Source organism: Rhea pennata, chromosome 2 (genome assembly GCF_028389875.1).
Source record: "Rhea pennata isolate bPtePen1 chromosome 2, bPtePen1.pri, whole genome shotgun sequence".
In the NCBI taxonomy this organism is placed as follows: domain Eukaryota; kingdom Metazoa; phylum Chordata; class Aves; order Rheiformes; family Rheidae; genus Rhea; species Rhea pennata.
In genome coordinates, this window is record NC_084664.1 from 118,310,417 (window position 1) to 118,338,306 (window position 27,890).

Below are 27,890 nucleotides of genomic sequence, written 5' to 3' on the forward strand. Positions count from 1 at the left end.
ATCAGTAATTTTATATAGCCATTAAAAAAGTGATGACACTCCCTATGAATTAAATCCCTGGACTGTCCTATCACAGAATTTGTGGCGAATATGGATCTGGAGAATACTTAACCCTTGTGACAGCTAATGTTGCTGCCTTGTTCCCAAAACTCTGAGCAAATTTTATCTGCACTTATGACTCCAGACTAGGCCCAGAACTCATCTCTCTTTTCTGTACTCCTTGCAATGCAATTTCTTCTTCCAATATAATTTCAGAGAGAAAAGATGAGAAGTTAAATAAATTATGCTGTTTCCCATTTCTGCGCTCTGCACTGTTCTAATTAAATGAATATGAATCACAGCAGGATGATCTCTTCATTTTTGGGCTTTTGACAAAACATTCCAATCCAGAAACTTATGTGCTTTAGTCTACTACTCATACGGTCCCCCCAAAATTAAATGATTCAAGTCTTAACTTTTATAGAATGATAGCACCTATATCACTATTACTACAAGAAGATTGAATTTAATGCCTTTTGCCATGTTTTAAGTAATCAGCTTGTGTTAGTAAGGGATTGCAAATCCTTCTTCTGTTTCTCTGCCGAAAGTGCCTTGGGGACCTGGACTAGAGCTGCTCTACAAACATGCCATACCTAGAATGACCAGGCGGTTCCTACCTTCTGCCCTTAGCGGGGTGCTGCTCCCTGAGCAGGGATTGAAAGAGCCAAAACTCACGACAAAAGCTGGACAGAACAGCTCTGAGGAAGAACTGGGACAGTGAAGAAACAAGAGCTGCCGATTAAACAGATTAATAAGATAAGAAAAGGGAAAAGTAGCTTTTCTGGGTAAAGTGAATGAAAAATGGAAGTGAAGGAGATGTATTGAAAGGGTCAAAAACATCTTGGACAGAAAAACGTGTATGAGGATGGTAAAAGTGATGATATCAGTGTAAGAAACAGTGAAGGTATTCTTAAAAAGTATGGTGATTTAGTGAAAATGAAGGGTGGCAGGAGGAAAGACAAGAGGAAAAAAGAGAAAAAGTGATATAATGGGAATACCCTCTACAGAAATTGTCTCTATTAATGTATTTTTTACTGTTGGTAGAAAAAGGTAGTAGGATTTCATGGTAGAAGTAGTATTTATACAACCCCTATATTCTCCTATATACCTGTGTACATAGGGGTATATAGGTATGTAGTTATATGGGTATACTACTCCTATATATAGGTATAGTATATACAGGTAAGGTATTATTATCCATTATGGAACTGTCAATATGTTCCTTACAGAATTTCTTGTGCTGTTTGTAAGCAACTATAGAAATAATATCTTTGTTTTAGCACATATTTTTATGCACAAGGACTTTACCTTGGATCTATATAGTTTTAAAATTCCAGCAGATCAGATTGAAATTGCTACTTTATCTTACATAACACAAAAGAAAATGAAAAAACAACATAGCTCCTCCCCTAAAAAATTTCCCTCAATTATTTCAATTATTTACTTTAAGCAGCTCATTTTTCCTACCTTGCATTAAATTTAAATTCATGAAAACAAAATGTAAGAGCAGGAAACAAATAAAGCAGCAGTAAGTACCAATTAACAGAAAATAAAGACCTATAAAGTCAGGCTGTAAAAATTCATGACTGCCTTTCCAGCTGCTGCAATGCTGGTATAAATGTTAATTTTATTTTGTTGTAATTTGATTGTTCGTATTTATCTTTCCTTTAATACATTTGACCAAAACCTGGCCAAGAAACAAATAAACCCTCAAAAAGCAAAAAAAAAAAAAAAAAAAAAAAAAAAAAAAAAAAAAAAAAAAAACACACACAACAGTAGCTACCCCCAACAGCTAGTCTTTCTTGCACAAAAGCTACTATTTCCATAAATCCAGTTCTTGTGCTCTTTTCAAAATATTATTAGAATCTGATTGTAACTGATTTCAGAATGGCTTAAGTTTCAGCTCAATTCACCTTGGGGAATTCATACATAGTGCCTTGAAATGTAAAGGTTGAGGTATAGCGTTATTATACAAATATTTCAGATATGAACACCACATTCATTTACACAGTTAAGGCTTTGTCAATACATTTTTTCAATAACCATATTCAGAATACTTGCCACTTAAATTTTAAAGAAACTAAATCCAATTATTTATAATTTAAAATATCCAAACTGATCTGAAATAACTTGACATACTCCATAACTTCAGTAATCTGCCTAAGACAAACTCCTAGATCTTGTTTTATTTATACAAAGAAATAAACTGAAGTTGTTTGTTGAGTTTCATTGTTCTAAATCAAGACAGAACCTAGTTCTTCAAAAATTTGGCAATTGGAACCTAGGTGAAGGTAAAATAAATTAAAATAAAGAAAATCACAAATGCTAATTTTTAATTCTTTTCTTAATGGAGCTGCGTGGGAGCAGAATATTCAGTCTTGCCAGCAGGTAAACTAGGGAACGAAATGAAACAGCTATCTGTCATTAAATAATCATGTAGCAACACAGTATATAAAAGATGACATTTATAGAATGGCCCAGAACAGAAATCAAGGCAAAATTAAGCACTTGATACTTCAGGGTTTTGTGCTGAGAGGACACATTCTCTAATACTAAGTAGCAAACAGAACATTGACTACTTGTAAGAGGGTCAAACAGAACTGGAGTTCTGTGATTCAGAAGGTCTCTTTCAATTTTATGCCCTATATTCAAAAACAGTTTCTTACAGATTCATATGCATATTTAGGCATACAGAGATTCCACTGCACTTTTCTTTCAATCTTCTCAATCATAAGATATATTTTCTGTCAATTACTACCAAATCCTGACTGGCATTTGCGGCCAACAGCACTAGATGATTACTCGCTTTGCGTCTTGACATCATTCCTCGGGAGCCTAATTCTTTCTCTACAAGGTTTCGTTTCTATCTCCACACTTCCTCAGCATATTTATGGCATTACAAAGCATGCAGTCCTGCCTGTAGCAGGATTTGGAAACATATACAGAACTAACTACTGAGAATCATACAAAACTATCTACTGAAGTAATTTTAAATATCTCCTTACAATTAAAGATGCTGAATCATCACATATTATATCATCCTGAAACTGCTTCAAATTTTGACAAGCAAGGAGACATTTAGTGTCTTCTTATAACTTGTTTGGTTCAAACTTGTTATTTCTGGTCTGATTCTGGATTTCTTATGTGGAAAACTAAACACAAAATGATGCCTAAGTGACTATAGCTTTCATGAATTAAGGAGTGACCCTGAGTTCAGAAAATGTAAGCTGGTAGTAGAATTAGAAAACATTATGCATCTCCTGAATTGGAAGACCTGAAAATTACCCTCACACTTCAAACTCATTAAGTTTTGCTACTCTCTCTTTCATATTTGTATGAGGCATCAAGAGCTGACTGAAAGAAAACACAAGAGTCTTAAAATTCTCCATTTAATGGCGAGCAGTAGGAGAGGTGGCACAGATGTCTACAGTACATTACCACAGCAGTCATTTGGAAATATTCTAATTTGAATGAGATTTTAACAATGCTTATGAACTACTGTGATTATAACAGAAGTGTTTGGATAACATCGAATCAAGGAACACTCACACTGGGGAGAAGAATAGATAAACAAGTAAAACTTAGAGTTTAAAAAAAAAAAGTCTGAAAAGACTGGGTTGTTCATCCGGAAAAAAAAAATGTAGCTTAAGTGTCTGAACAGAGCAGCTCACATTCCCCCAGAAGAGTGTTGTCCTTCTTTTTGTATAATGAAAGATATGTCTGTGCTGTGCAGTAAAGCGGTGCATAAAGATAGCTAATTTTACTGTGACCAAGCTTATTAAGGAATATGAAGCAGGCTGATTTCATTGGAAGCTGAGAGACAAGGCTTAACTAGCTCCAGTGAGGAACAGTTGTAAAAGCAGTTGTTCTTCTTTCAGGAACAAGCTAGCATATGTTTTCAGCTTTAAGCTATCTGGCTGTTATCATTTGCTGGAAGATCATTAAAGGCTCATTATACACGTAAACTTATGTCAAATTATAAATTCAAGGCTGGGTTTGAACATAAGCAGTGTCTTTTTATAGATGCATTATCATTTTGTATGTAATACAGGGTATTCTGTAAGATATAGAGGTGCTTCATAGAACTTGAAATAGACCTGAAAATATCAAGCATTATACTCAAAATTAAACTAATTGTTTTCAATTAGTCTTCTGAAAATGACTAGTCTTTAACAAAAAAAAGAAAAAAAAAGGGGGGGGGGAGTCTGATTTGGCTCTGAGGAATTTTCAAGGGACTCAGGTTAGTTACTTAAATGGTTGTAATGATCAATGAACAGTATACAGTTCTGTTTCATTAAAATACTCAAGAAATAATTTTTACTCAAAATTTTGTTGGCCTATGGCAGAGATCCCTAACACTAAAATTTCTTTCAGAAGAGGGAGTAGTAGTATAGAATTAAGCATTTCATTTGTCAAACTCACATTTTTTTCCTGTGAATTTCGTCTAGTCTCTATGAACTGCTGAAAATAAGCACATAATTGGTTTATTTATAAGGTGCTAATAATTAACTTTTTCCTTCATCCACATGATCTACAGAATTTTGCTGAAGAAGTTGTCTGTTCCTGAAAGAATTGTAATATTAACTGCCAACCTTAATGAGAAACAAAGAGAATCCTCCTGCGCAGTATTTGCCTTAGGTGTGTGATGAAAGTAAGTTTAAGATATGGAAGACATCAAATCTGAGAGAGTTATTATGCATTCAGAAGCATTTCTTGTCTCATCTTAGCTAAAGAAAAAAAAAATCAGCATTTTAACTGACCGTGTTGAATGTTTGTTTGAATGGAAATTCATCACACTGAAGAGTCATTTCCATGAACTGAGGCCAAAACAAAGGTCTACAAACAAGTGAAACATTTAGCCCACTACACCTATATTCTGGTAGGAAGAATATTTGTTCTATCTTCTCCTCCAAATAGCTGAGTGATGCCTTGCGAGGGAAAACTATTTCATGGGTCTGTTAACAGTCATAGTCCAAAAGACAAATAGCAGGGTTAGAATTTGCCTGGATTCCACAATACACTAAAATAGCATTACTCCATCCTGTCACACATTCAGTGCTGAACAGCTGGTAAAAAAAAAAAAAAGAAAAAAAAAAAAAAGAGAGAGAGAGAGCGAGAGAGAGAGGCTTTCAATTGCAGATTAGAAAGATAAATATTGACAAGTCAGATTTATCAGATTTAGTCAAGAAAGTCCCGTACACACTTGAGCATCTACAAGTTTCTCCATGTGCCTCCTGGAATAAGGTCAGCAAGTGAAATGGTTTAAAACAATGAAATCTGTGTAGATATGGCAGGCACCCATATAGTACCAGTTGACACAATAATAGCAACACTAACTCAGGCAGTACATGATCAGATATGGAAGGTAGTACTGTCAGATGCTCAAGTAGAAAATATCAACCTTAATCCAGATAAGACTCTGTTCGAAGTAAAAGAAGCCAAATACATGGAAGCTAGTCTTATCAAAATGAATCAAGCTAGATTAAGCAAAGACATGAATCTGTGGACAACATAAGACCTCTTCTGACAACAAAAACAAAAATTGCAAAGATTTCTAGGGATATTTTTACCTTTTACACAGTATATCCCCTCTTGAGACACTGAGATAAATGTTACGAGACAATCCATCAGGATAGCGGGTTTAGTATTTCATGATATTAAGATAGCTCAGAATGAAACATTATACAAATTTTAATTATCCTAGTAGTCATTGTTCAAAGTACATTTAAGAAATGCTTAAGGATTTTGTTTGCTACAAAGCAAAAAAAAAAATAAAATTTACAACTTCTCATAGAATTGTAATAGAAGCAAAACAGAGTTATGTTCAAATCAAGTAGGAACTAATAGATATTTGACTTGCTAAAAACAAACAAGCAAAAAAAAAAAAACTCATCAAGATATTTAAGAAGTGAAAGCTGAAGTACTGGAAACTTTAAGGTAACGTTATCTAAAGATTTTGGAAGAGCATCCATAAAGTTACTATGGATATATCAGATAGACCTATGAAAATGTAAATATTTGTTGCAGGCACTTTTGAGGGATTTAAAGTATAGCAAGTTACAAAACCCAACGATGGTATGACTAATGAAATAACCTTTCATGAAGATGAGACATATACATGTGTACATATAGACATGTCAAGCAGCAGAGAAGGACACAGGACATATCCCATAACAACTCCTTCTCCATGATTTTGAGAACAAGGAACCAACGCAGAAGACTAAGTGAATCCTAATGTGCATCCATATTCAGTCTTGAAAGAAAGATTTTCCTTACAAGAACATTATCTGATGAGAGTTAATCAGATCATTATTCTTGGCAGGAAAGTAAGGATGGAGGAAATGCATTTACACAACTTGACACTGGACTTTTCAGAGCACAAAACCTTGTGCCAGGCACAACTTTGTATATACAAATTCAGCAACAAATGAAGGATTTCACAGGAATGAGCCTAAGCAATAAAAAAGAAAGTTTTAAGTTCTCTTGATAGCTGCAGATGTTTTCTTAAGGTGTATTTGGTACTTTTCTGAGTACGCAGAAGTTTTAGGTCTGTGATAAAGTCATACCTAATTTGGAATTTGAGTTTTCATAAAGTGTTGGAGTGATCATGTCCCTCTGAGAGAGAAATAGGATGTTTTGTAAGCTATTGGGAACAAAACTTACTCATTCTATGTAATGAGTCATTCCAGTAAAATATGGATTTTTATTACAAGACGAAACATTCAGTTTCCTATTCTAGAAGAGACAGGCATAGATTGCACAATGTAGCCCAGCCCTGAACAGCTGTTAGAGTGATGGTTGCTAGAAAGGACCCTTCCCTCCTTGTATGAATTGCTTTATGTGCATGGATAGTACCTGAAAAAGTTCACATCAGAGTTACTGGAGGAGAGAAGAAAAATATTAATGAAAAGCAAAATAAGACCATGAAACAGCAACCAGGGTGAACCATCTTTCATTTTTGTTTCAAGTACCTAAGAAAAGACTGCTGGGTTACACCACTGTTTATGGTAGTGGCTACAACACTTTGCTGATGCAGCAATAAAAGAAAGGTATAAAGTATTAACAAAAAAACAAAATGTGCAATGAGAATAGACATGTGGAACACATCTATTATCAGAAAATTCCCATGAGCAATGGTAGTAGTTGTATCCAAGATCTCCCACAGTCAGAGCTCTCACTAATGTCAGCTGCTACACAGGTTTCACCAGGGCCATAATGAATGGGTAGGCATTAAAAATTTGGAGAGCTCTGTAACTAAGCAGTAGATTATCTAATTTTTATTCAGAAGATCTGCAGTGTTCTGCACATGTCTGATGCCTGAGTAGCAAGGATATTATCTCAGATGTGGTTTAGTGGGAAATATTTTAACAAAGAAAACACAGAGAAAGTTTGATAGCCTTGGTTTCACTCCAGGTTCCTGACACATAGAACTTCTTATAGACGTGACTGTTTATACAAAATTTGCTTTTCTGTTTGTTTTCTTGCTTGTTTGTTTTATTTACTTATTTGGTAGAAGATCCACTTGACATTTATTTTTTTTCATTATAATTATATTTGGTCAACAGAACAAACATTATATCAAATAAGCTTTCTCTCAAACAGGTGCTAGTGTATGTAGCTTTTCTACAGTAGAAATTGATCTTGATTCAAGAAGTATTCAGAAAAGTAGTTATATGATCTATGATATCTCATAGGTTGCATAGGTTTGTGTATTCAATTTAATAACTTCTACTGGCTCAGGTCCTTGCTTCTTTGAATATCTTTTTGTGCTTAAACTCACACAACAGTAATAATTCTTTATACAGCATTTCACATCTGTATGCATTTTTGTTTACTTAAACACCACTCAGAAAAAAGTGATTATACCAGAAGAATATAATATTCTTTGAGGTACAACCTTTAAGTTTTGAAAACCATAAAATATATAGTCATCAAGACTTATCAAGACTTAAATACATTACTGTCTAAAGCTCATTTGCATAGATAATCATATGCCAGTTTTAGAGTTAAAATTCTCTGATTATTTACCCATAGTCTAATGCTGATTTGTAAAAAACATTAGAATCTGCATCTGAAAAGGGTATTAGGCACCAAAGAATTTTGCATGATCAGGTATTTAACTTTATGATTCATTAACAAGAACATGCAGTATCAAATCTCTTTAACATATGAGGCTTGAAATGTAATTGGAACATAAAATTAATTATTTTATGTATAGAATACTTAATATTTTAATACTTAATATGTCTTAATATTATTAATATTTTAAAATACAGACTGAAATACTAAACTATTCCCAATTTTTCATTTTATAGGTGCAATTTTCAGGTTTTCTCTAAGATGGTCTATTTCATGGACTACGACGTTTTGACCCACAATAATATCCAAATCTTCAGAGACTTGTAAAGGAGAAACTTCCAGTTCCTCATACTCTATATGCTTTAAAACAAGACAGCATTGCTTTCCTGCATCCTCTGCTGGTACATCCTAATATTATGGAAGCCTGTGCTAGATGGATAAGAGTAACAGGATTGTTTCCATATGTCATGAGTGTAGGTCATATAAACAAATGTCTTATAGGATTGTTGTACTTGCATGTTACTAATTGAAGGTTGATGGTAAAGTTAAAATTGAACAACCACTAATTCAGATTTGAATTTTCTTTCTTAGTGTACTATTTTATTTTTCACTACAAAAATCTGTCATTTTTCAAATCAAATTGCATTTTTCATAGATAAGCTTGCAAAAGCAACAGATGTATAAAAGGCATTAAAATATAAAATACAGAAGTTTTGTCTTGAGCAGAGTCAAGGGAAACAAAAGGAAAAACAGCCCTATTGTCACATCAATTCAATTTACAACAAAGGCATATGTTGAATCTCTCTAAAAGTTCTCTTTATTACCTGCTCTTCTCCTTGGATGTTTTCTACTGGGTAGTCATCATTTAGAAAGCCCCTGCAGGGCTTTCTTGCTTCTCAAAAGGGTGTGCAATAGAGTATGTCACCCAAAATAATTATCTGTAACCATCATCTTACCTTAGGCTGTATGTCAGTATGCACTCACTTGGTACTGAGAGACTGTATCTAATTTAGACCCGAAGGCAGACATACGTTAATAATACTTACACCAACAAAACAGGATTGGAGCTGCAGTGGAACTAATTTATAGTTAGAAAGGGCATCAACTGAAGAAGTACACTGTCTTTCATACTCTAGTACTGTAAGCTCCATGGTGACTTAAAAAAAAAAAATAAAATAACAGAAACCAAAAATTCTAGTCACGTGGCACTTGACTTGTTTTCTTATGGTAAGGTGCTCTTATATTTCCCTTGTGCAAATCAAACATACATTCTGAGGTTAAAGGAACTATGCTATATAAAATTGTGTGTAAAAGAGAAAAAAAATAGGTCATATAAAGGTATAAGGCTATGAAGTATAAAGTGAACAAACTAAAGGAACACTGTGATATATAGGTGGCTATGATAGCTATACCGGCATTTTAGGTGAATGCTACTTCCCAAATGCATCATGTAAATAGGAATATATAATATGAAGATATGGAACATTAAAGGCCTTCCACATGGTATTTGGCTTTACAGAATTCATATGCATAAGGATATTTTCTACAATTAACTAGTTTTTCTGCAACCCTTGTGAAGGACTGCAAGGACAGGAAAAAACATCCAGGGAAAACCTATGATCTTCATCACATACCAAAAACTTTCATCTTAGTACTGTATGCTCCTCTTGCTTTGGAGCAAGCAGATCTCTAGTTCTCCTCTCATAAAGAGATGAAATCCCTTTCAATAGAGTTTATGGGAAAGATACAATATTTCCTCAGTATAATTCCAACTCACGTTGTGGGTATGTTCCCACAACTGGGAACACAATTTGCAGTTTTATCCTATACAAACACTTTCTTGATTCTAGCTTGAAATGCTTCACAAACTAATCATGGTGAAACAAACTCCTATGCCCAGTGACTCTGACTTTTCCCTCCTCTGGTGTTTGCCAGAAAAACCTGCTATTCCCTTGAATATATAATATCACTTCAAGAAACTGTACTGAACTTCATGATGTTACCAATGAACCATAGTTTTCTGTATTCCTTCAAGGTCTCTCCTCCAAAACTAGAGTATGTTGCACTCTATTGAATGGAAAACTTGGAAAGAAAAACTAGCACATGAAAATCACTTCCCTGAAGTTACAATGTTCACAGCACAGCTGGCTGCCCTTAGACATCACTGGCCACAAAACATCTCATTAGGAGCTTAAGACAGGAGATCAACAGTCATATCACAATGTGGGTACAAGACAACTGCCAAAACTGAGTAAGCTACCAATGCTTTAGATTCGTAAGGAATTTGTGAAACAAAATATCTTGTTAGGGACTGGTGAATCTTAACACTTTGGGACCTCATCTCAGAAGAAACATTTAGACAGTGCCGTAACACATACCATTAATCCAACTTCATAGCCTACAGTTGGATGAGTATTGCAGCAGCGTCTTCATTGCACTGTGTAATTCCATATATAACTCTAGGAATTTAAAGATTCCATTTTTAATTTCAATTGAATATATACAAACAATTTCTGACTAATATTGCTTAAGCTGCTGTAAATTACATTATCATTTCATATAGCAGGATTCCGTAGAAGACAGGAGCTAAGATAAATGGTCAATATGCCAGAAACATAGAAAACTAGTGTAGATTAATAATGTAGTCTAAATTTTTTCTTCTTTTCTGAGGTAGAGAGTACTGGAGTTTATAGTAGTATCATTCATATGCTTTGGGATAATCTTTTTCAAATATCTTTTTGTTCAAACAGCTTTCTACCACTGACTACTATCCAGTGCTAATTACATTATAGATACACTCTAAATTCATGTAGAGGAAAATTCAGCTGTGTTAATCAGGTGCTACTCTTGTATATGTCAAAGTTCTTCTTGTCCCCTTTCCATACTTCGACTGTTGATGTAAAATTATGCGCTCTGTTTATTTCAGAATGCAAGACTCCCAGATTCAAGAGCTAAGGTTTTTTTCATCTGTGAATTATCAAGTAGTTTCACAGTAATGTGTCTACCTGTTACTTTGTTCCCTTCGAATACATAATTTGTACATAAGTTATTCTTCTGGGTCATAACATCCAGCAAATTCTGCAAATTGTCTTCTATTTTCTGGCCGTATACAGAGTTATTCTCCACCACCACTCTTCATTCATTTCCTCATTATTCGGAGACAACTGATAATGTCTATTGCTAACAAAAATAATTCTTAGAAACAATTTGTCTAATGAGAAGTATCACTCCTACAAAACATTTTAATATGTCAAACAATGCTAATGACAGTAGTATTTCATATAGAGGAAGAATAAAGAAGGTTTTGAATACCTAAAGAAAATTTTATCTTGCATATTTCTTTATATTCTTTGATATATCAGATGTTGTTGCATATGCTAAAACATGACATGGCAGAATGGTCAAAGTATTTTAACATAATACAACTGATCTCTAATTCTAAATAAAATTCCTATTATTAAAAGATCTGAATAATTCAAGTAATTATTGACCCCTTAGTGATTTTACACTAAATTTACCTATCTTTTAACTATTAGACTGAGTAGAGCAAGGACATATCCTTGTACAGTGTACTTGATATATTATACATGCCACAAGAAACCTCCCCCCTCTGCCCCCAAAAAAGCATCAGTAGTTATAGTAATAAAAAAAAATATCGCCTCAGGAAAGTATAGTTTAAAAAAATCTGGTCAGACCAGTGTGCAAGGAGATGTAAGTAATGCACTGATGGCATTACATGGCCTATTGCTCAGAGACCGCAGCTCCAGGAAACATATTCTAATAATGCCATCACACAGACTGACTTTGGTGCCTTGCTTGTATTACTTGAGTTCTTTTATTTCATTCATATATAAAACTATATAAATGCATATATTCCCTTCATTCATATATAAAAATATATAAATAATCTGCTGTATAATGCAATGAGATTCTTTAATCTGTTTTTCTTTTGAACTCAAAGTGCATGGGTTATAAAACTTAAAGTTACTGCTGAACGACTGTGACAAAACAACAACGAATCTGACACAAATATCTCAGTTTCTACAAATATTCAGAAAACAGATTTCCACAGCCTGAGAAGCTGAAAGTGAATAAGCCATGTCCATTCTTCACAATTTGTTACAGCCAAAGCGCCAGCTACACATTACTTTTTCCTGACATAGCCATTACACACATGTGTTTGGGATTGAGCAATATAGCTCCGAAGGTCTAGCGAAAGATGTCTAGATCCTATCAAACATCGCTTTGCACTGTCCATCATTATTATGGATATGTCATAGATGAGGTAAAACTGTACTCCAGATGATTTTATCATTAGCATCATCCGTATCTAAAAACAAATATCTTTGAGAGGTAACAATTCCAGTAAAAATGTATCAAATCTCACCGCAAGAATTCATTGCAAACTATTGGCAAACAAAAAGCCACATTTTTGTTGAGAGTTCAGAAGAACAGTTTCTACTAAATTATATATGAATAACTTCAACATAAGCTTTTTGTAATAAACTTCTCTAAATAAGTAACAGCATTACTGCTTGATTTGGTGGAGTTTCAAGGAACAAAGCTTATTCTTTTGCTTCTATCTAAAATCTGACACATCACCAGGCTAGATATTATTTTAACATCATTAAATGTAAGAAAACCACATCTATGAGATTAGCCTCATTATATTTACTAACTAGAGCCTAAGAGAAAATACTTATATTTTCCTCATATGAGCAATTACATTCACTGCAATAGAAATACATAAGGAAGTATAAGAAGTCAGAAGTAATGTGTTTAATAAAAGCATTTTACAGCAGTAGGTATTTTGTAATATCTAGGTAACATCTAAAGTGCTGAAAATTCCATCAGAATACACAAAGCAATGCTAAAACAAACTTACTAGTCCCAAGATACTAGCAACAGACGATAGTTTAAATAGAAAATAAAGAGAAGGCAATAATGGAATGAACAAGCACTTACCTAGGGGCTGCCCTGCAATGATCCTGGCATTCTCGCCCGCCACTGCAGCTCTCGCGTGTCTCTCACTCATGTACTGTACGAATGCATAGCCTTTGTGCACGGAGCAGCCAACTATTTTCCCGTACTTTGCAAAGATCGCCTCTATGTCGCCTTTTTTGACAATGGCTGTGTTCAGATTGCCAATGAAGACTCTGGAGTTGATGGACTTGGGATCGTTCTTATTGGTGACATTGCTGGTCTGTGTTTTGCCGGTCATGGTTGGGTCACTTGGCTTTAACCCTTAAATAAAGAATAAAGAGAATTATATTTCACAGCGTACAGTTACTCATGGTTTTGGATGACTTTTCTCCAGCAATAAATCACTTTTTACTTTTTCTCTTAGGTTGAATATAGGCTCATCAGAATTATATTATATAAAGATGATTATCAATAAAATCAAGTTAGCACATTTTAAAATACTGTAAATACATCAATTTAACATTTCTAATTTTTATAGATATAAAATATTCAATACAGCTCTTAATACAATGCTCTGATAGCAGAGCATATGTCGATTTGTGATTAGATATTCAGTGTTGATGTTTCAAGTACCAGGACACCTAGAGGCTGCAGAACAAAAGAATGAACCATCACTTTATGTCGAAGAAATGAACATTCAAGGCCATGCAGAGAACAAACTCTAACAATGAAAGACATCTCTGCCTTTGTTTGGTTAGTGTCAGCAAGAGCACATTTCTCACCAGTTAAATATCATTGACCATTGTGAGGAGTGCAGCGCAGGTAACATACTATTCTTTACTACAATCAATATGTTTCTATCAGAACAATTTTCTCTATTAAATCAGCGCAGAAAAGAGAAAAGACAGGGAAGCACAATTGACTTACTCTCCTAAAATTATATAAAAAAAAATGAAAACAAACTTTCCTAATGGTGTGAACACAGATCTGCTTACTGCTTTCATTTTTCCCCCAAACAGATCACTTCCTGCCATATCTCAGTTTGAAATATACACATTATCCTTGGGAAAAATTTACAAAGAAAAAAAAAAAAAATACGCCCCCCCCATCCAACCCTGAAGATTGTTTCTTCCATTTACATCAATTTATTTGATGCAGGTGAAATGACCAGCCATTATTCCAGCTGGCTGCGGGTTTTCTTTAGCTTTAGACAACATATATGTCAAAAATATGTATACATTTTAACAGTGAAAACTGATTTTATAAGTAGAAGATCATTTAAGCAACAGTCAGAAAGATACAAAGCCATGTCTTATGACAAAGATTTATGTTACTATTCTTTAATCTACTCATACTTTTGATCAGTTCATAGTAACAACTCAGATAAGAAGGAAATCCAGTTAAATACTGCTCACAGTTAAAGCTCAGTTCATTTCTCAAGATGAAAAGGAATAGTGACCTCTATTCTGGACTCCTAAAACTTGACATTAACTAGCAGAAGTTTAATAATTTAAATCAATATCTACCAAACATTAAATTAGATTGAAGAAAAAAGAAACAATTGTTATTGAATTCTGCAAATTTCCTAGTAAGCAAAATGTTCACAATTGATGAATTATTACCATAACTAGCAGTACCTTAACTATCTCAATCCAAAATAATCCAAATACCACTGATAAGGTAAGAACATCTCAGGTAGAAATGTGGACAGTCCTCCAGAGTCTTAACAAATGGTCTGTTTTATTAAAAGCACAAGTGCAGTGGAGGCTATCAGTCAAATAGCTCTCATGTACTTAATGGCTTAATGTAACAGCTTACTTTCTATTAAAACAATTAGAGAAAATACTGTAGGACAAAAGTATGTTTTTCTTGTGACTTTATCTATTTTAAAATATGTTCTGAATACACAAGGTACCGAGCACAAATTTCATCATTCAAAGCCAGGAAAAATGCCTTGGCCAAAAGCTACTAAGCTTTCTCAACAAATGTAATACTGTATATTTCTGTATTGTCGGCATAAACTAGACTGCTACTTTTAACTGAGTACTAGCAAATTTAGACCCATCTTAAATATACTCACATTTATAGAGTAATCAGAGTGGCCATAGCATAGACATCTTTGTCTAGAGAGCCCTGATGACCAAAAGTGAAGAGCTAACATGGGACAGAGGCTGGATATAAGGTAAAACAGACAGCAGCCAAGTAGGTCATGTCTGATCCTCTTGGTGCTATCAAAATGAACACAAATGCAGTGCACAAATACCACTTCTGTTGGGAAGATTTGGTGTAGATAATAGTGTATTCACCTTTGTGAAGAACCAGCAAAAAAGCTGTATCTATCCATATGTAACGTACATCTTAACTGAAAGTCTTAGCATCTTCTGAGTGATTAATTAGCAGCTTATCTGAACTGATTTTACTAAGTGCACAGAGGCAGTTACTCACAAGTCTGACAAGTAAGACTGCTGGTTCTGAAAGCAATAGTTTTGGCTTGTAAACCAGTTTCTTCTACTAGACTGCTGTACGACTCTCAGTAAGTCACTTCAAAGTTGCATATTTTGGACAAGAGCTGCCTTTCAATGTATTTTAATATAGTTCCTAAGATAGTGATGTTGTGATCTCAGATGGGCCTTTCAGGTCAGCTGCCACACTATCATAAAAATGGCAGGCAATCTTCCACCAGATAAGACTTGCATGAAAATTAGAGACAAAAAAAAGAAGTTTTAATTATTACCATCATAACTGTTTTTAAAATAGCACAGTATTACACTCTATTGTTCAGTCATTTAACATGGGACTTAATGAACTATTCCCTTTTTACTTCATAAAAATCCTCATCTTCTTACTTTTACCCCAGTTTTGCTCTGCATTAGTTTAAATAAAGTTTGAATAGGATATCAAATGTTTCTCTCTCTTTGCAATGCAAATTTGCAATATTTTTGTGACACAAAGAGAAGCATTTGTCTGGTGGGTTGTCTCATATTCAAATGTGCGTTCAGGAAAACACACTGTGGAAATTCAAAGGATGAGAATAATATTAAAATTCAAATAACTGAGATTTGATTGCTTCGTTATTCTGTGTATGATATTATTGTGACTATTTCATAAAATAAAAGACATACAAGATCTCCATTACAATGAGAAAGAACTTAACAGTAAGTTTTGCACTCTACTAAAAATATATATCTGTGAGTACTGAATTTACACCCATCATTTCTGTGCTATCATTAAAATCATTTGAAAATCAGTAAAAACATTTGAAGCCATACAACTACAGAAATAAATTAAACCATGAGAGAAATATATGTGAAATTATCTCATCTCCTTGAAGCCTTTAATCGATATCTTCTTGAATTCCAGCTGCACTGACCCTCTGTGATAATAAATACACTTGATATGCCAAACATACCTATTAAGGAACTTTTACAAGGAGTATTTAACTGTCAGTGTACTTCATTACATTACATTGAAGCTGGCTTAGTTATTTCAATCTGGAACCAACTAGTGTAAGTCTTGGTATATTTGAACATAAAAGCTACAAACTAGACCATTTCTGTTACTGTCTAGCTGTCTAGTTCCAAGAGTAAATTTTGCAAACCTGTTCTATACAGTTAAATTTCTGCTACATTAGATAGGAATGTAAATAACTAAAAATGAGATTCATATTACCCAGCACATGCATGGGAAAAGTCTAAACCAATCCATCAGGAATGCTGAAGAGGAAGGCAGATTTTATACCCTGGCTCTCCACACGGTCCCTGTGCATTCCTACCAAGTTCAGTGAAGCACCACCAGTACTGCTGTGTGGCTGTGAAACTCAAACTTCAGTACAGAAGATGAATATTAGAACCCACATTTCCCATTTCATAGGGGCTGCTTCTTCTGTGGGTACTGCTGGTTACCTTCAGACCAGTACTCTTACAGTTGTTCTAAATCCCAGTGCCGGGAAGAAAATGGAACCCAAAGCAAAGGGAAAATGAACAAGTTGTTCAGGTATTTCTCTGGGGAAGGGAGAGAGACTAGGTGATCTTACTGGTCCTCTGCTCCCAATAGTGTTAATGTCTTTTGCCAACGGCGCTTCATGGCAAAATGCTGCATTTAGATCAATCCACAAAAGTGTTTGTGGATTTTTTGGATATATGAACACTCAAGGACCTAGGTTATTAGCTGAGATTTCAAGAGTAATTTAGTTCAGCATCTTCCTAGTCATATGACTTTTGTTCATCTTAAAGGGTTGATTAGCTCAACTGGTAGATTTTTGCTAGATATTGAATGTAAAGAATTATTTGCCCTTCTTTGAATTTACCTTTCTCCCTGAAGTTATTATTATGCATTTTCTGATGCTAACTGGATCAATGGTATCAAAACATAACAATCTTGATAAAATTAAAAACTCAATCAAACTTCATTAAAGAACAGCAGAAAACATTTACATTGAAAGCTTTGATTTTTTTTTCAAAAATAATACATATTACTTTGTTTTACTATTTAAAAGTTTGTCTTCAATAAGTTTAGTAATACTCTCAGCAGCTTCACATAAAAATGTGCTTTTATCTTGGAGCTATTTTATTTCCTTTGTATGCAAAAAATTTTCTTCTTTTAAGCAAACAGAAAAAGTCTAAATATTATTCATAGTGAATAATAGGAAGACTCTGTGGAGTAAGATTTTTAAAATTAAATTCCCAACACAGTTTTGGTGTCAAATTGAACAAATGCATTTTGCCAAATATCACACTTCTTGCTGTCTGTCCTTAGACAGACAAAATCCAGCATTAGTACATCTACTTAATATCTGATCCAAAATATACGTGATTCTGCTGGGCAGCTCCAAACAAATCTCAGTCCTTCTATCGTCCATCCTCAGTTAATATCTGCACATCTTGTAAATATCAAGATTCAAACTTTGCTTTAACAGTTAAGCTTTTAGATTAAAAATCAACAAATATTAAAACATTTATCAAGAAAAAAGTTTAAAGCCATGTGTGCTCTCCTTTTAAATGACTTTTTTAGCAACAGTGACAACATTAATACTTTCACAGTGTAGCAAAGTTAAGACATTTAAACGTTGAAAGTGTCCTTCTCAGGTTGACTGGGTGACTCTGGCTGTCTAACAGTACAGATTTATCTTGCCTGGGTAACAATATTTTATGGAGAAAATTCAATATTCATGTTAATTCATTTAATAATCAGTCATTAAAAATTGTTTTATCTCAGCTAAAATCAGTTCTCAATAAACCCATATAAAATTTTATATACCCGTTGAAAGTAAAAATATTAGACATACTGAGGGAAGGGAAGGAGAGAAGAAAGAACAGAGAGCAATCAGATTAGAAAGTCTTGAAAATCCTTTCTTCTTTGTATTTTAAATTCATTTTTAATGAATAACTATATCTAGGTCACACAAACAGGGAAAAAAGTTATTCACAAAATGGTTAGTTTAATCCATATCAAAATATTCTGGGCTTTTCCAATTCTCCTTAAAGTCAAAGAACAAATGACTGTCCCTCTTCTCCCCCTCACTCTACAAGATATCCTGTCTTTTCTAATTGAAAGTTTTCCTTTCAATTATTTTTAAGAAGGAGCTGACACATCATGTCTGCAACATGGTCAATGCTCCCTTCAAGCTGACATTTCTGGAGCTATATAAACTACAAAATACATCAATTCTTGCTCTGCCACATCTTGTAGAAAATGAAGGACTAAAAAAGAAAATGGTATAGCATATTGCACATCATCTCCTGTTGTCATTCTTCTCAAAGAGACAAATACTTTCTCTTCAAGGAAGATGAAGAAAAAATATCTTTTTTAAAAAAAAAATATAATAGCTATGCATTAACTATAGCATACAGAAGAAATATCATCAGATATCTTTGGAAAAACATTATTTTAGATTAGCTGTTTAAATATTTTAAAGTGGTGGAACACGTGTGCATTGCCTCAGGGACAGTACCACCTCCACAGAGAGAGGAACAGGAATGTCTGAGGTCCACACAGGTGAACAGAAGTTACTGGTTCATATTTTCCCTGAACCACCTCATGGCAGGGTCACCCTCTCCAGCCTAAATGAGCAGGGAAAAAAAAATGGAACACACCTGCAGAGAGTTACCGCAATTTTTCCTCACTTTCACAAGCTCTTTGTTCTCAGAATACAGAAAATAATCCTACATAATCATGCCCAGAACTGTATTTCCTTAATATGTATATTTTTGACCAGCACTTTGACCAAACACATATTGTACCCTTTCTACCATTACTTTAACCCTTGTTAAATACAAGCCTTTCTTTCTTTACTAGTCTGGAAAAATCAAACCATAATCCAACTCGTTAGGGTAGAGGAAGAATTATGATAGCACATACCAGTATCCCTCCATAAATAAAACAATACAGCAAATTCAGAAGCAAAATATTAAAGCAAAGTCAAAAACATTGTACATTTAATTACAACTGTAAATAAAGAGAAGTTTGGAATGTGATAAAAAATGGTACATTATCTAACTGCCTACCTAATCTCCCGAGAGATATGCATTTCCAGCGAATATCTGAACACTCTGGAAATTGAAGTCACTATGAAAATTCCAGAATTGAGCCTTCAGTAACGTATTAACAGATAATACCCATCTTTTAAAATGTCTCCAAGAGTGAAAGTACACTTGGCATATTGAGAAAGTACATTTGGGATATTTTCACTCTAATGCAATGCATTCAAATAAGGGTTAATCTTGATGTTTCTTTAACATGACATGGTTGCGATCTATGCCTTGGATATGTCTTTCCAGTAAAATAATAATGAGAACATTTTGTCTTGGGATTCACTGCTGGTGTATATTGTCAGTTATGCTCTTGGAGATAGAACTGAGAAGGCTTTTTTTTTCTTTTTAAAAATAAAATACCAAACAAAAGTTGGTGACTTTTCCCTTCACTTCCAGTATTTTGACCTAATCTATTTGTAGCCAGCTATCCCATCTCATCCAAGTCATCATTTATCATTTATACAGCAAGCTATTTTAATCTTCTCTCATCAGTCATTCCTGCTGGATTCTTAATCATTTTTAATGTGTTTCTGACTTTCTCCAATTTCTGTGGCCTAAAATCTCATTCCAACCTTCAGTTGTGGGTACAGTGGCAGTAAAAGGTACAGGTACTATCTTTTTCTTCACTTGGTGACTTAGTGATTATACGAATTGCTTACGAAGATCTTTAGCTGTTTTTGCTGTCATATGACATTTCAAGCTAATCTTGTGTTCGCTAGTATTTCTTGGTCTCATTTGGTAGCATTGCTTTCTGTGTGTTTCTGCTTTCTCTTCAGCTTCACATCACAATGAGGATTAAATGAGCCTTGGTAAGTAAGCAGTCTCCTATTATTATTTTTATATTTCTAACTTTCCTAATACACTTCACCAGTTTTCTGTGCTCTCAGGGGTGTTTGCAATCTCAAAGTAAAATATTTGTTCCGAAAATTTAATCAGTGACATGTTTAACACTTTAGAATGTAAAGCTAATATGTAAAATTAGACCTAATAAAGCTACTTATCGTATGGTTAGATGCCTCCCCTACAGTGAAACTCTCATTCCAGAGCTTCTCTGTTATATGCTAACCTGGTTTTCAGCACACATGACATTAGACATAGCTAGGTCAATATAAATTATTTTTTCAAGTAATGTTTTCTGATACATCTCCTCAAATTCTTAATGCAAGAAGATTCTTTCTGCGAAGATGTCTTGTGTTTATAAAGTAATATCCAATTTTTATTGCTTATGAAATGATTATGAGCAGCTTAAAGATGACCTATTTAGGCCAATTTTATCCCCTTAAAGCCTCAGAAAAAAACTTTCAGCAATGTTATTTGGACAAGAATTTCTTCCCTTATGTTTTCTCTATTATTTTACAAGAGTTTGAAATTGAATTTGAGGAATGTCATGGTCCAGGCTGCTGAACAGCAAACAAGAAGCTAAGAGCTTCCAAACTGTAATCCTAACTGTGGTACATACTTGATAAGAGGCCTTATGCAAGTCACTTAATATCTCTACCTCATCCTCTTTCTTCAGAAACTGGTAATAATATTGACGATATTCCAGCTCAGTGGGTTGTTGCATGAATGAAATGAAAGCTTGCAAAACACTACAGAAATGCTATAGTACTAGAAAGTTTAATAGAAAATATATAGCTAAGACTTTGTTTTGAGGATTAGTGTCTTTGCAAAAATTTTATTCAGATATTAGTTGACCAAAATCATTATTTGATCTTTCATAATGGAGATATATTTACTTAAGGGAAGAAAACCTTGTTGAAATGATGTGGTAAATCACTGATGATTTTGTTGTATTCATCCCATTCTTTTACCCCATTTATTCAGTCTACCTAGATTTTCGTATGAGTTTTGTATGAATGTAAGCTTCAAATCACAAACATATCTACAAGCCATATGCGGTAGAGTACTACATGATTGCAGAGCTTTAGTTTGACTCCTTAATCCTATGTAGTATACCTTGAGTTAGTGATCCAAAGTAATGGGCTGTTATGCACTACATAACACCAGAATGCTTTTCAGAATGTCACCTAGAAAATTTAATCTTTTCACACACTAAATCTCATGTGTATATATCAAAGCTTAAGATTAAACGTGCTCAAGAACCAAGAGATTCCCTCATTACAGAGGATGTGCAACAAGACATCTGAAATATGTCTTGGACATATTTCCTTAAATATTTCCGTGGGCAGCTGAGACCTTACAGTATGTTGGGTCCACAGTTTGGCAGTGAAATTTCCTGCATGTGATCATAAAAGTTTCCATCATCTATATATGCAATATATAGACATCTGGTGATGAAAAAATTACAGAAAATTTGAATAAGAATCTAATGACACAGTTAGAAAAGGCTTATGGTTAAAGTCAGACTCAGATCTGGATCTGACTTCAGCTCCTTTTTTCACCACAATCACACAGTTGTGGGCAATCAGGCAACCTTATAAACTAGATCCAGAGAGTCTCTTGGCATCTACCATTTTGTATAAGCGCAAATCCAAAGCCTATGTATGTGTGGACCTCTTGTTTCACTGGCGTTTCCTCCTGAAGGCATCTGAAGTACAGTTGCACTTCAGTTTCTGATATTAAAGCCTACAAGTATTTTAACATTCTACAGAAGTCCTTTTAAATCTTGTTGAGACTGAGAGGAGTGGCTACGTATCACACTTTTAAGCCTACCCAATTCATATATTAGGTGTTCGCTGACCTGTCTTGCCTGAACGGTGAGATCATGTAAGCAGTTTTCATCTATTATGCCTATTAAGAACACAAATCTCAGTTGTGGTGAGAGCCACAATGGCCTTCATCAGTGTTTAAAATGATAATCTGATGTTTAGGACATTCTCTGGGACTCTGGGACAATGGAAAATTTCATTAATTTCTCTGCTCTTTAGAGAGAGAAATATTCTCTATATTATATAGAGAATATTTATATTCTCTATATCTGGAGAACATATCTTGGTCTCTTAGTATTTATTGTAACATAGATACTTGAGGGTCTTCTCTATCACCCTATGCCCCAACTGAAGATGACCAATTTTATACAAATAAAGAAATTACCTCAACCTCCTTTGTTTGGGAAAGCAAAGATAAAGGATAAATTATTTTATTTAATGCTTTTTTAGCTAATTAGTTAAGTCAATGAAATAACAGCTTGACAAATATACTCTGCTAAAGACATAATATGATCATTAATAAGTGTAATATGATCATTAATAACTTATTAATAAAGAATTTTTTGATGTAACTCATAAAAAATTGTTGTCAGTGTATCTTTCACAGTATGGTGCTATTTGAGCAAATGATGATTTTTCAGTAAAACTGCTAATAATTTCATATCAGTATGTAACTCAGCCTGTGGGATCCAAATCTAGGTACATCTGAATATTTAATAACTTAGTGCTGAATGCATATTCCTGCTCTTGGTTAACCCTTTGCAAACAGACACCTCACAAAAACTCAATTTATATTCAGATAAAAGTCCAGAGCATCAAGATAAGAAGACTATGGATAATCATTCTCTTTTCTTATACTGGTTTCTTAAATCAAACCTGTCATATTTTCATCACCTCATACTCCTAAATCTCATATTCTCTGCTTCAACTCATCCCCTTTTTTTTCTAAATCCATTCATATCATTTCTTAATGAAGTCCACTTTTGTTTCTTCCCTTCAGTTGAGCCTTTTTCCTAAAGATTTTCTTCATCTTCAACCTTAAAACAGTGGCACTGGTATGAAATTTGTCACAGTACTTTTGTTTTCTCCTCCTATAGGCAGAAGTGTCTGGTTCATTTATTCAAATAAGCAGCTTTTTTGCTGACTATCACTCTATATTGTACTGATGACCGTGTGGTCTGGTAAGCATTGAGACCAGTAACACCTTAAGCGAACATAATCTATCATTCTCTCAGAACCTGGCACTACTTCTGTTTTGAGTGAAAGTGCGGGACTTCCAAGGTCGGTGGCAAGAAAGCATGATTTTAACAGCATGGAAATTTTGCCCCTTTAGGGTTTTAAAATGAACAGCTCTAGATCTTTAAGCAGCATAGAGGTCTTTAAGCTGAGAAAAGAGTGGTTCTAGTAGTACTGAGCTTGTGAATAAACTTGTGGCAGGACCAAAAAAAAAAAAAAAAAAAAGAAAAGAAAAGAAAGAAGAAAGCATTTCCACTGAATTTTTGAAATGCAAAGTGGATTATGATTTATTTTGAAGGAAAAAAATATATAAATATGAAAGGAATTATTTCAAGAAACACTAGTAGAAAATAAACCATTAAATCCAGAATATTTTATACAAATATACCTCATATTATTCTCCTATACCACAGGAGGTTGCAAATCTGAATGTAAAGAAAGTTCCCTATGAGTTTTATATGTAAATAATTTATTATATTGATTACAATCTCCTACATTGTAGAGAAGAGCTGTAAAGTATCTAATAAAAATGCAGTAAAGACTGGTTAGATCAAACAATTTGTAGTGAATAATTTATCCCACAGATTTTCTAGCCTATAAACATTTTTCTATAACTCTTACTGTCATAATATCTAAACTCTAATGTAAAAGATGAGCTTATTATAAGTATTCATGGTTAACGTAACTCTACTATAAGCCCCAGTGAAACTTTTATTGACTTAATTGGAGCAAAAAAGGTATAAATTGAAGGTTTTGATGTTGCTTTTATTTTATCCCTCTCCTAATTTTTCAGTAGTGAGTATGAACAGATGCATTTCAAGTTTTGCTATTTTAAATCTGGCAATGAGTAAGAATTTTTCTTCTTTTTGTAAATATGAATAAATTGCAAACAGGTCCTTGAAAGCATTTAATTTTTAATACTATTTTTTCTAAAGGTTCTTTAATGAACCTAGTTTATCTAGATTCTACTCAGTCGAGTATGCTGAATATTATGATTTACTTCCAATTGAGCTTTAGTGTGTTTCTTCCATGAAGTGTGCTCAGGAAACTCAAATAGCTTTTCAAAAACGTTCATACCAGTGAAAGTTGGCTACCTAGAACTGAAACACAAAGAAGACCATAGAAGCAAGCAAGGCTAATCCTTTATAATAATGTAGGAAATCTATGGAAGAAAGTTGTTTGTGTTATTTCATTTGGGTTAAGTGATCAGCTTTGGCAGCTCGAATTGATTATTTTCATTCCATATCATCTTATCATCTCAATTAATTACAACACATGTGATGCTTTATGCGCTCAACTTCATCTTGTCAACAAATATTAATTATTTGACAAAGCTAATTATTTGAAGACTGAAACATACTCAGCAGGGATTGACACTGATCTTTTAACATGCAAGTCTCTGTTCCCCAAACACACTACATGCAACATACAGTCTTTGATCTGAATTAGCTTATTTATTTTCCTAATGTGATTATAGATTCTTATATTGCCCTTGAAAAAAATATATTAAAGAGCATTTTATTCCTTTTAGAAACTATCTACTTGCTTTATTGCCAGTATAACACCAAATCGTACATATGTCATCTGTATATTTGGTGATAACTCTCATATAAGGAAAGAACTGGTTGTCAATTCTTGCATAAATTACATCAATTGCTTTGAAGAACAATACCACTGGAATTGCTTTAAATTCTAAGACTAAATTGTAGCGGAGTAACATCACTGTCGTCATCACTAAGTGATATCACCTAAAATAACCTTTTATTATTTTTATCCATCCTCGCAATGCAGGAAGAGCATCTAAATATTTTCCCTAAAACTGATTACATGCTGACTATAGATGTTCTTGAAAGTTATTCAACTCTTGATTATTGGGAAATTTACCAGATGCTATGAAGTAAAAAATAAAACAGAACGCAGATCAATAGCTACAACTCATAGTTTTAAGAGAAATTGAAAAGCACTCACTTATGTAAATTAAATATTTTAAGCTATCAAGCCTTCAGTTTATGTAAGAGTTTATTTCTAAAATTATCTGCAAATTTACAGCAAAATATTTACTGATTTAATGCTTTTTGCTGTTCTACTTTTATATTCTGTTTTCATTGCAGAGGGAGCTAGGACCCTTAGAAGAAATAGTGTTAAAGAAACTGGCTAGCAGTCTCTCTTCTCTTTTATGTGATATTCACCTCTATTTTTAGTATTTAAGTAAATGAAAGATAAGTGGTATCAGCTTCCACAAAAGCAAAAGTGGCTTCACAACAAAAATTCTGATTGGTATTTTTGGGGAAAAACCTAGATAAAATTTCACTTTACTAGTATTTCTCAAGAGTGATTTCCTCAGATGTTTCTAATAGATTTTATAGAACTATTTCTTCTTCTGTCTGTAAATTCTTCTAAAGGATATAATAAAAATAAGTGTAAAGAAACACATTTAAGAAAATAGAAAATTGCAGCCATTGTTCTGTATTTTTTTATATATATAGGTAATCTAAAAATAACAACTTACTATTTTATGCATTTGCCCTTCTTCTGAATATTTGGAAAATGCTTTGAATAAGCCATACAATTTGAAATACTGAAGTTCTTTTAAAAATTGAGCTCTTTACTACCTTTCTGAGAAGAATTGGGAGTTCTGTATGTATACACACTTTCAGAGCAGCACTAAACTACCTAGTTCTGCACTAATTCTTGCTTTCCTTGCTTCTTTCTATTTGGCTGCAGTAGTATACCAGAGAACTGCGAAAAGCCTGGACTACCAACATAGCATAGACTCTAGGATCTAAGGAGAGTAAAAATGTCCAACAGCATCAAAAAGCATGTTCTCCTTCTGTTTGTTACTACTTGACCTCAGATGGGTAACTTATATAGACTGCTTGACATGAGTGTGAAGGGATACATTAAAATCTACATGGAAATATGAGTAATATAGGCAGTTTGTTTACAATAGCTAAAACAGAGATTTGAAATAACCTTGTCCAGAATAACAATTATTTTTCAATGTAGAAACATTTAAAAGCATTTCTGCACAATTCAGTCTCAGGCTACCAAGACGATTCCTCAAAGAAGGTTCTTAGAAAAATAGGACAATGGCTAAGATACGTAATGTAACATTGTCAGTTTGGCATATAGTGGTTGTAAAAAATTATTTCCCAATCCAGATCTTAACTCGGAAAGAGACAAAAGTACAAAAACTCCAGCCAAATCCTGTTCTTTATAGAAGCCAGAACTTGACAGATCTCCTCAAATAGGGAAAACATTGTCTTCTGGTTCTCCATAAGAGTAGTCCGCTAAATTATACTTTTATTTTACGTGCCACACAAAATAGCTCTAAAAATAAAATGCCCTGAACCTCCAATAATTAGATTTATTCCCTGGCCATCATAATTCTGTGAAAATGTACCACATCTCCTCACTCTGGTTTCTCTATTGCTGTAACTAACTTCTCCCATCTAAACAAATATGGACTGAAAACTGGAGATAAATGCTTTCAGAACAATTGAAACCGACGGTGTCTTTAGCTTTGTCGCCTTGGTTTAGAAAGGAGGAGGGTTTGAAGTATTCAGAAACAATTCATATTCTAATCTCTTTGACTTGAAATCCTGAAATATTGGAGGATTTGAAAGACGAATGTATAATAGTTTCTAATCAGAAATTACTGTTAGTAACAACAATGGTATTTTGGCAAATGAAGCCCTTCTTCATATCCTAAAGATTTCACACAGAGCAATTAATTTCCACATGCCTTTTCTCTAGAAGGTTTTATTTTAAGGAAATATGGTAGGAATAAAAGATGAAAATAGAAATTAAAAACAAAGGAACAATCTCTGATAATTTATAAGTCATGATTGTTAAAACTCAGGTTGAGAATGTAAAGGATGAAGGTTTAATTACCTTTCCTATCGTAAATATATATACAGAAGTTACTGCTTTCATTTCATCTATTTTTTTCTTTTTTTTCAGTTTTACTTCTGCAAAGTTAAGGAAAAAATAGATTGAGATTAATAAGATTCTCATTTCAAAATCTGTTTTCAAACAAGTTTCCATGAATATTGCAAATTCATAAAGTGAAGTTGACATCCTAAAGCATCCTATCATGATGTAGATCTAATACATATAAACAAACATGTATATTTTTTCCCCAGAAAATTCAGAAGAATTATTTAGAAATGAATTAATAATATTCCAACTCACTGCAGCCAGTGGAAGGCATGCTGCTTTTTTGGCTAAAAGAATTTTAATATACCGAAAAGGAAAATCAGTCTTTAATTCTGAAGGAGTTATAGAGTGTAACTATATATTTTCTATAGCAAACTGCAGTGTAACACAAAGTCAAATAGGTGTTTAAGTTCTGGTATATTACAAACCATAAACTTAACCTGAAATGAGAATCTGCACATATAAGCACACCAGC

At 33.6% G+C, this 27,890-nt stretch overlaps 1 protein-coding gene across 1 annotated transcript in view; it reads right to left on the reverse strand.

Moving 5' to 3' along the window:
* The window catches only part of RALYL (RALY RNA binding protein like), a 368,284-nt gene that overhangs the window by 178,018 nt on the left and 162,376 nt on the right, over positions 1-27,890 (reverse strand). Inside the window, exon 2 of the mRNA XM_062568158.1 lies at positions 13,084-13,362. Coding sequence (XP_062424142.1) covers positions 13,084-13,339 — 256 coding nt within the window. The 5' untranslated portion in view covers positions 13,340-13,362. The remainder of the gene's footprint in view (positions 1-13,083; positions 13,363-27,890) is intronic.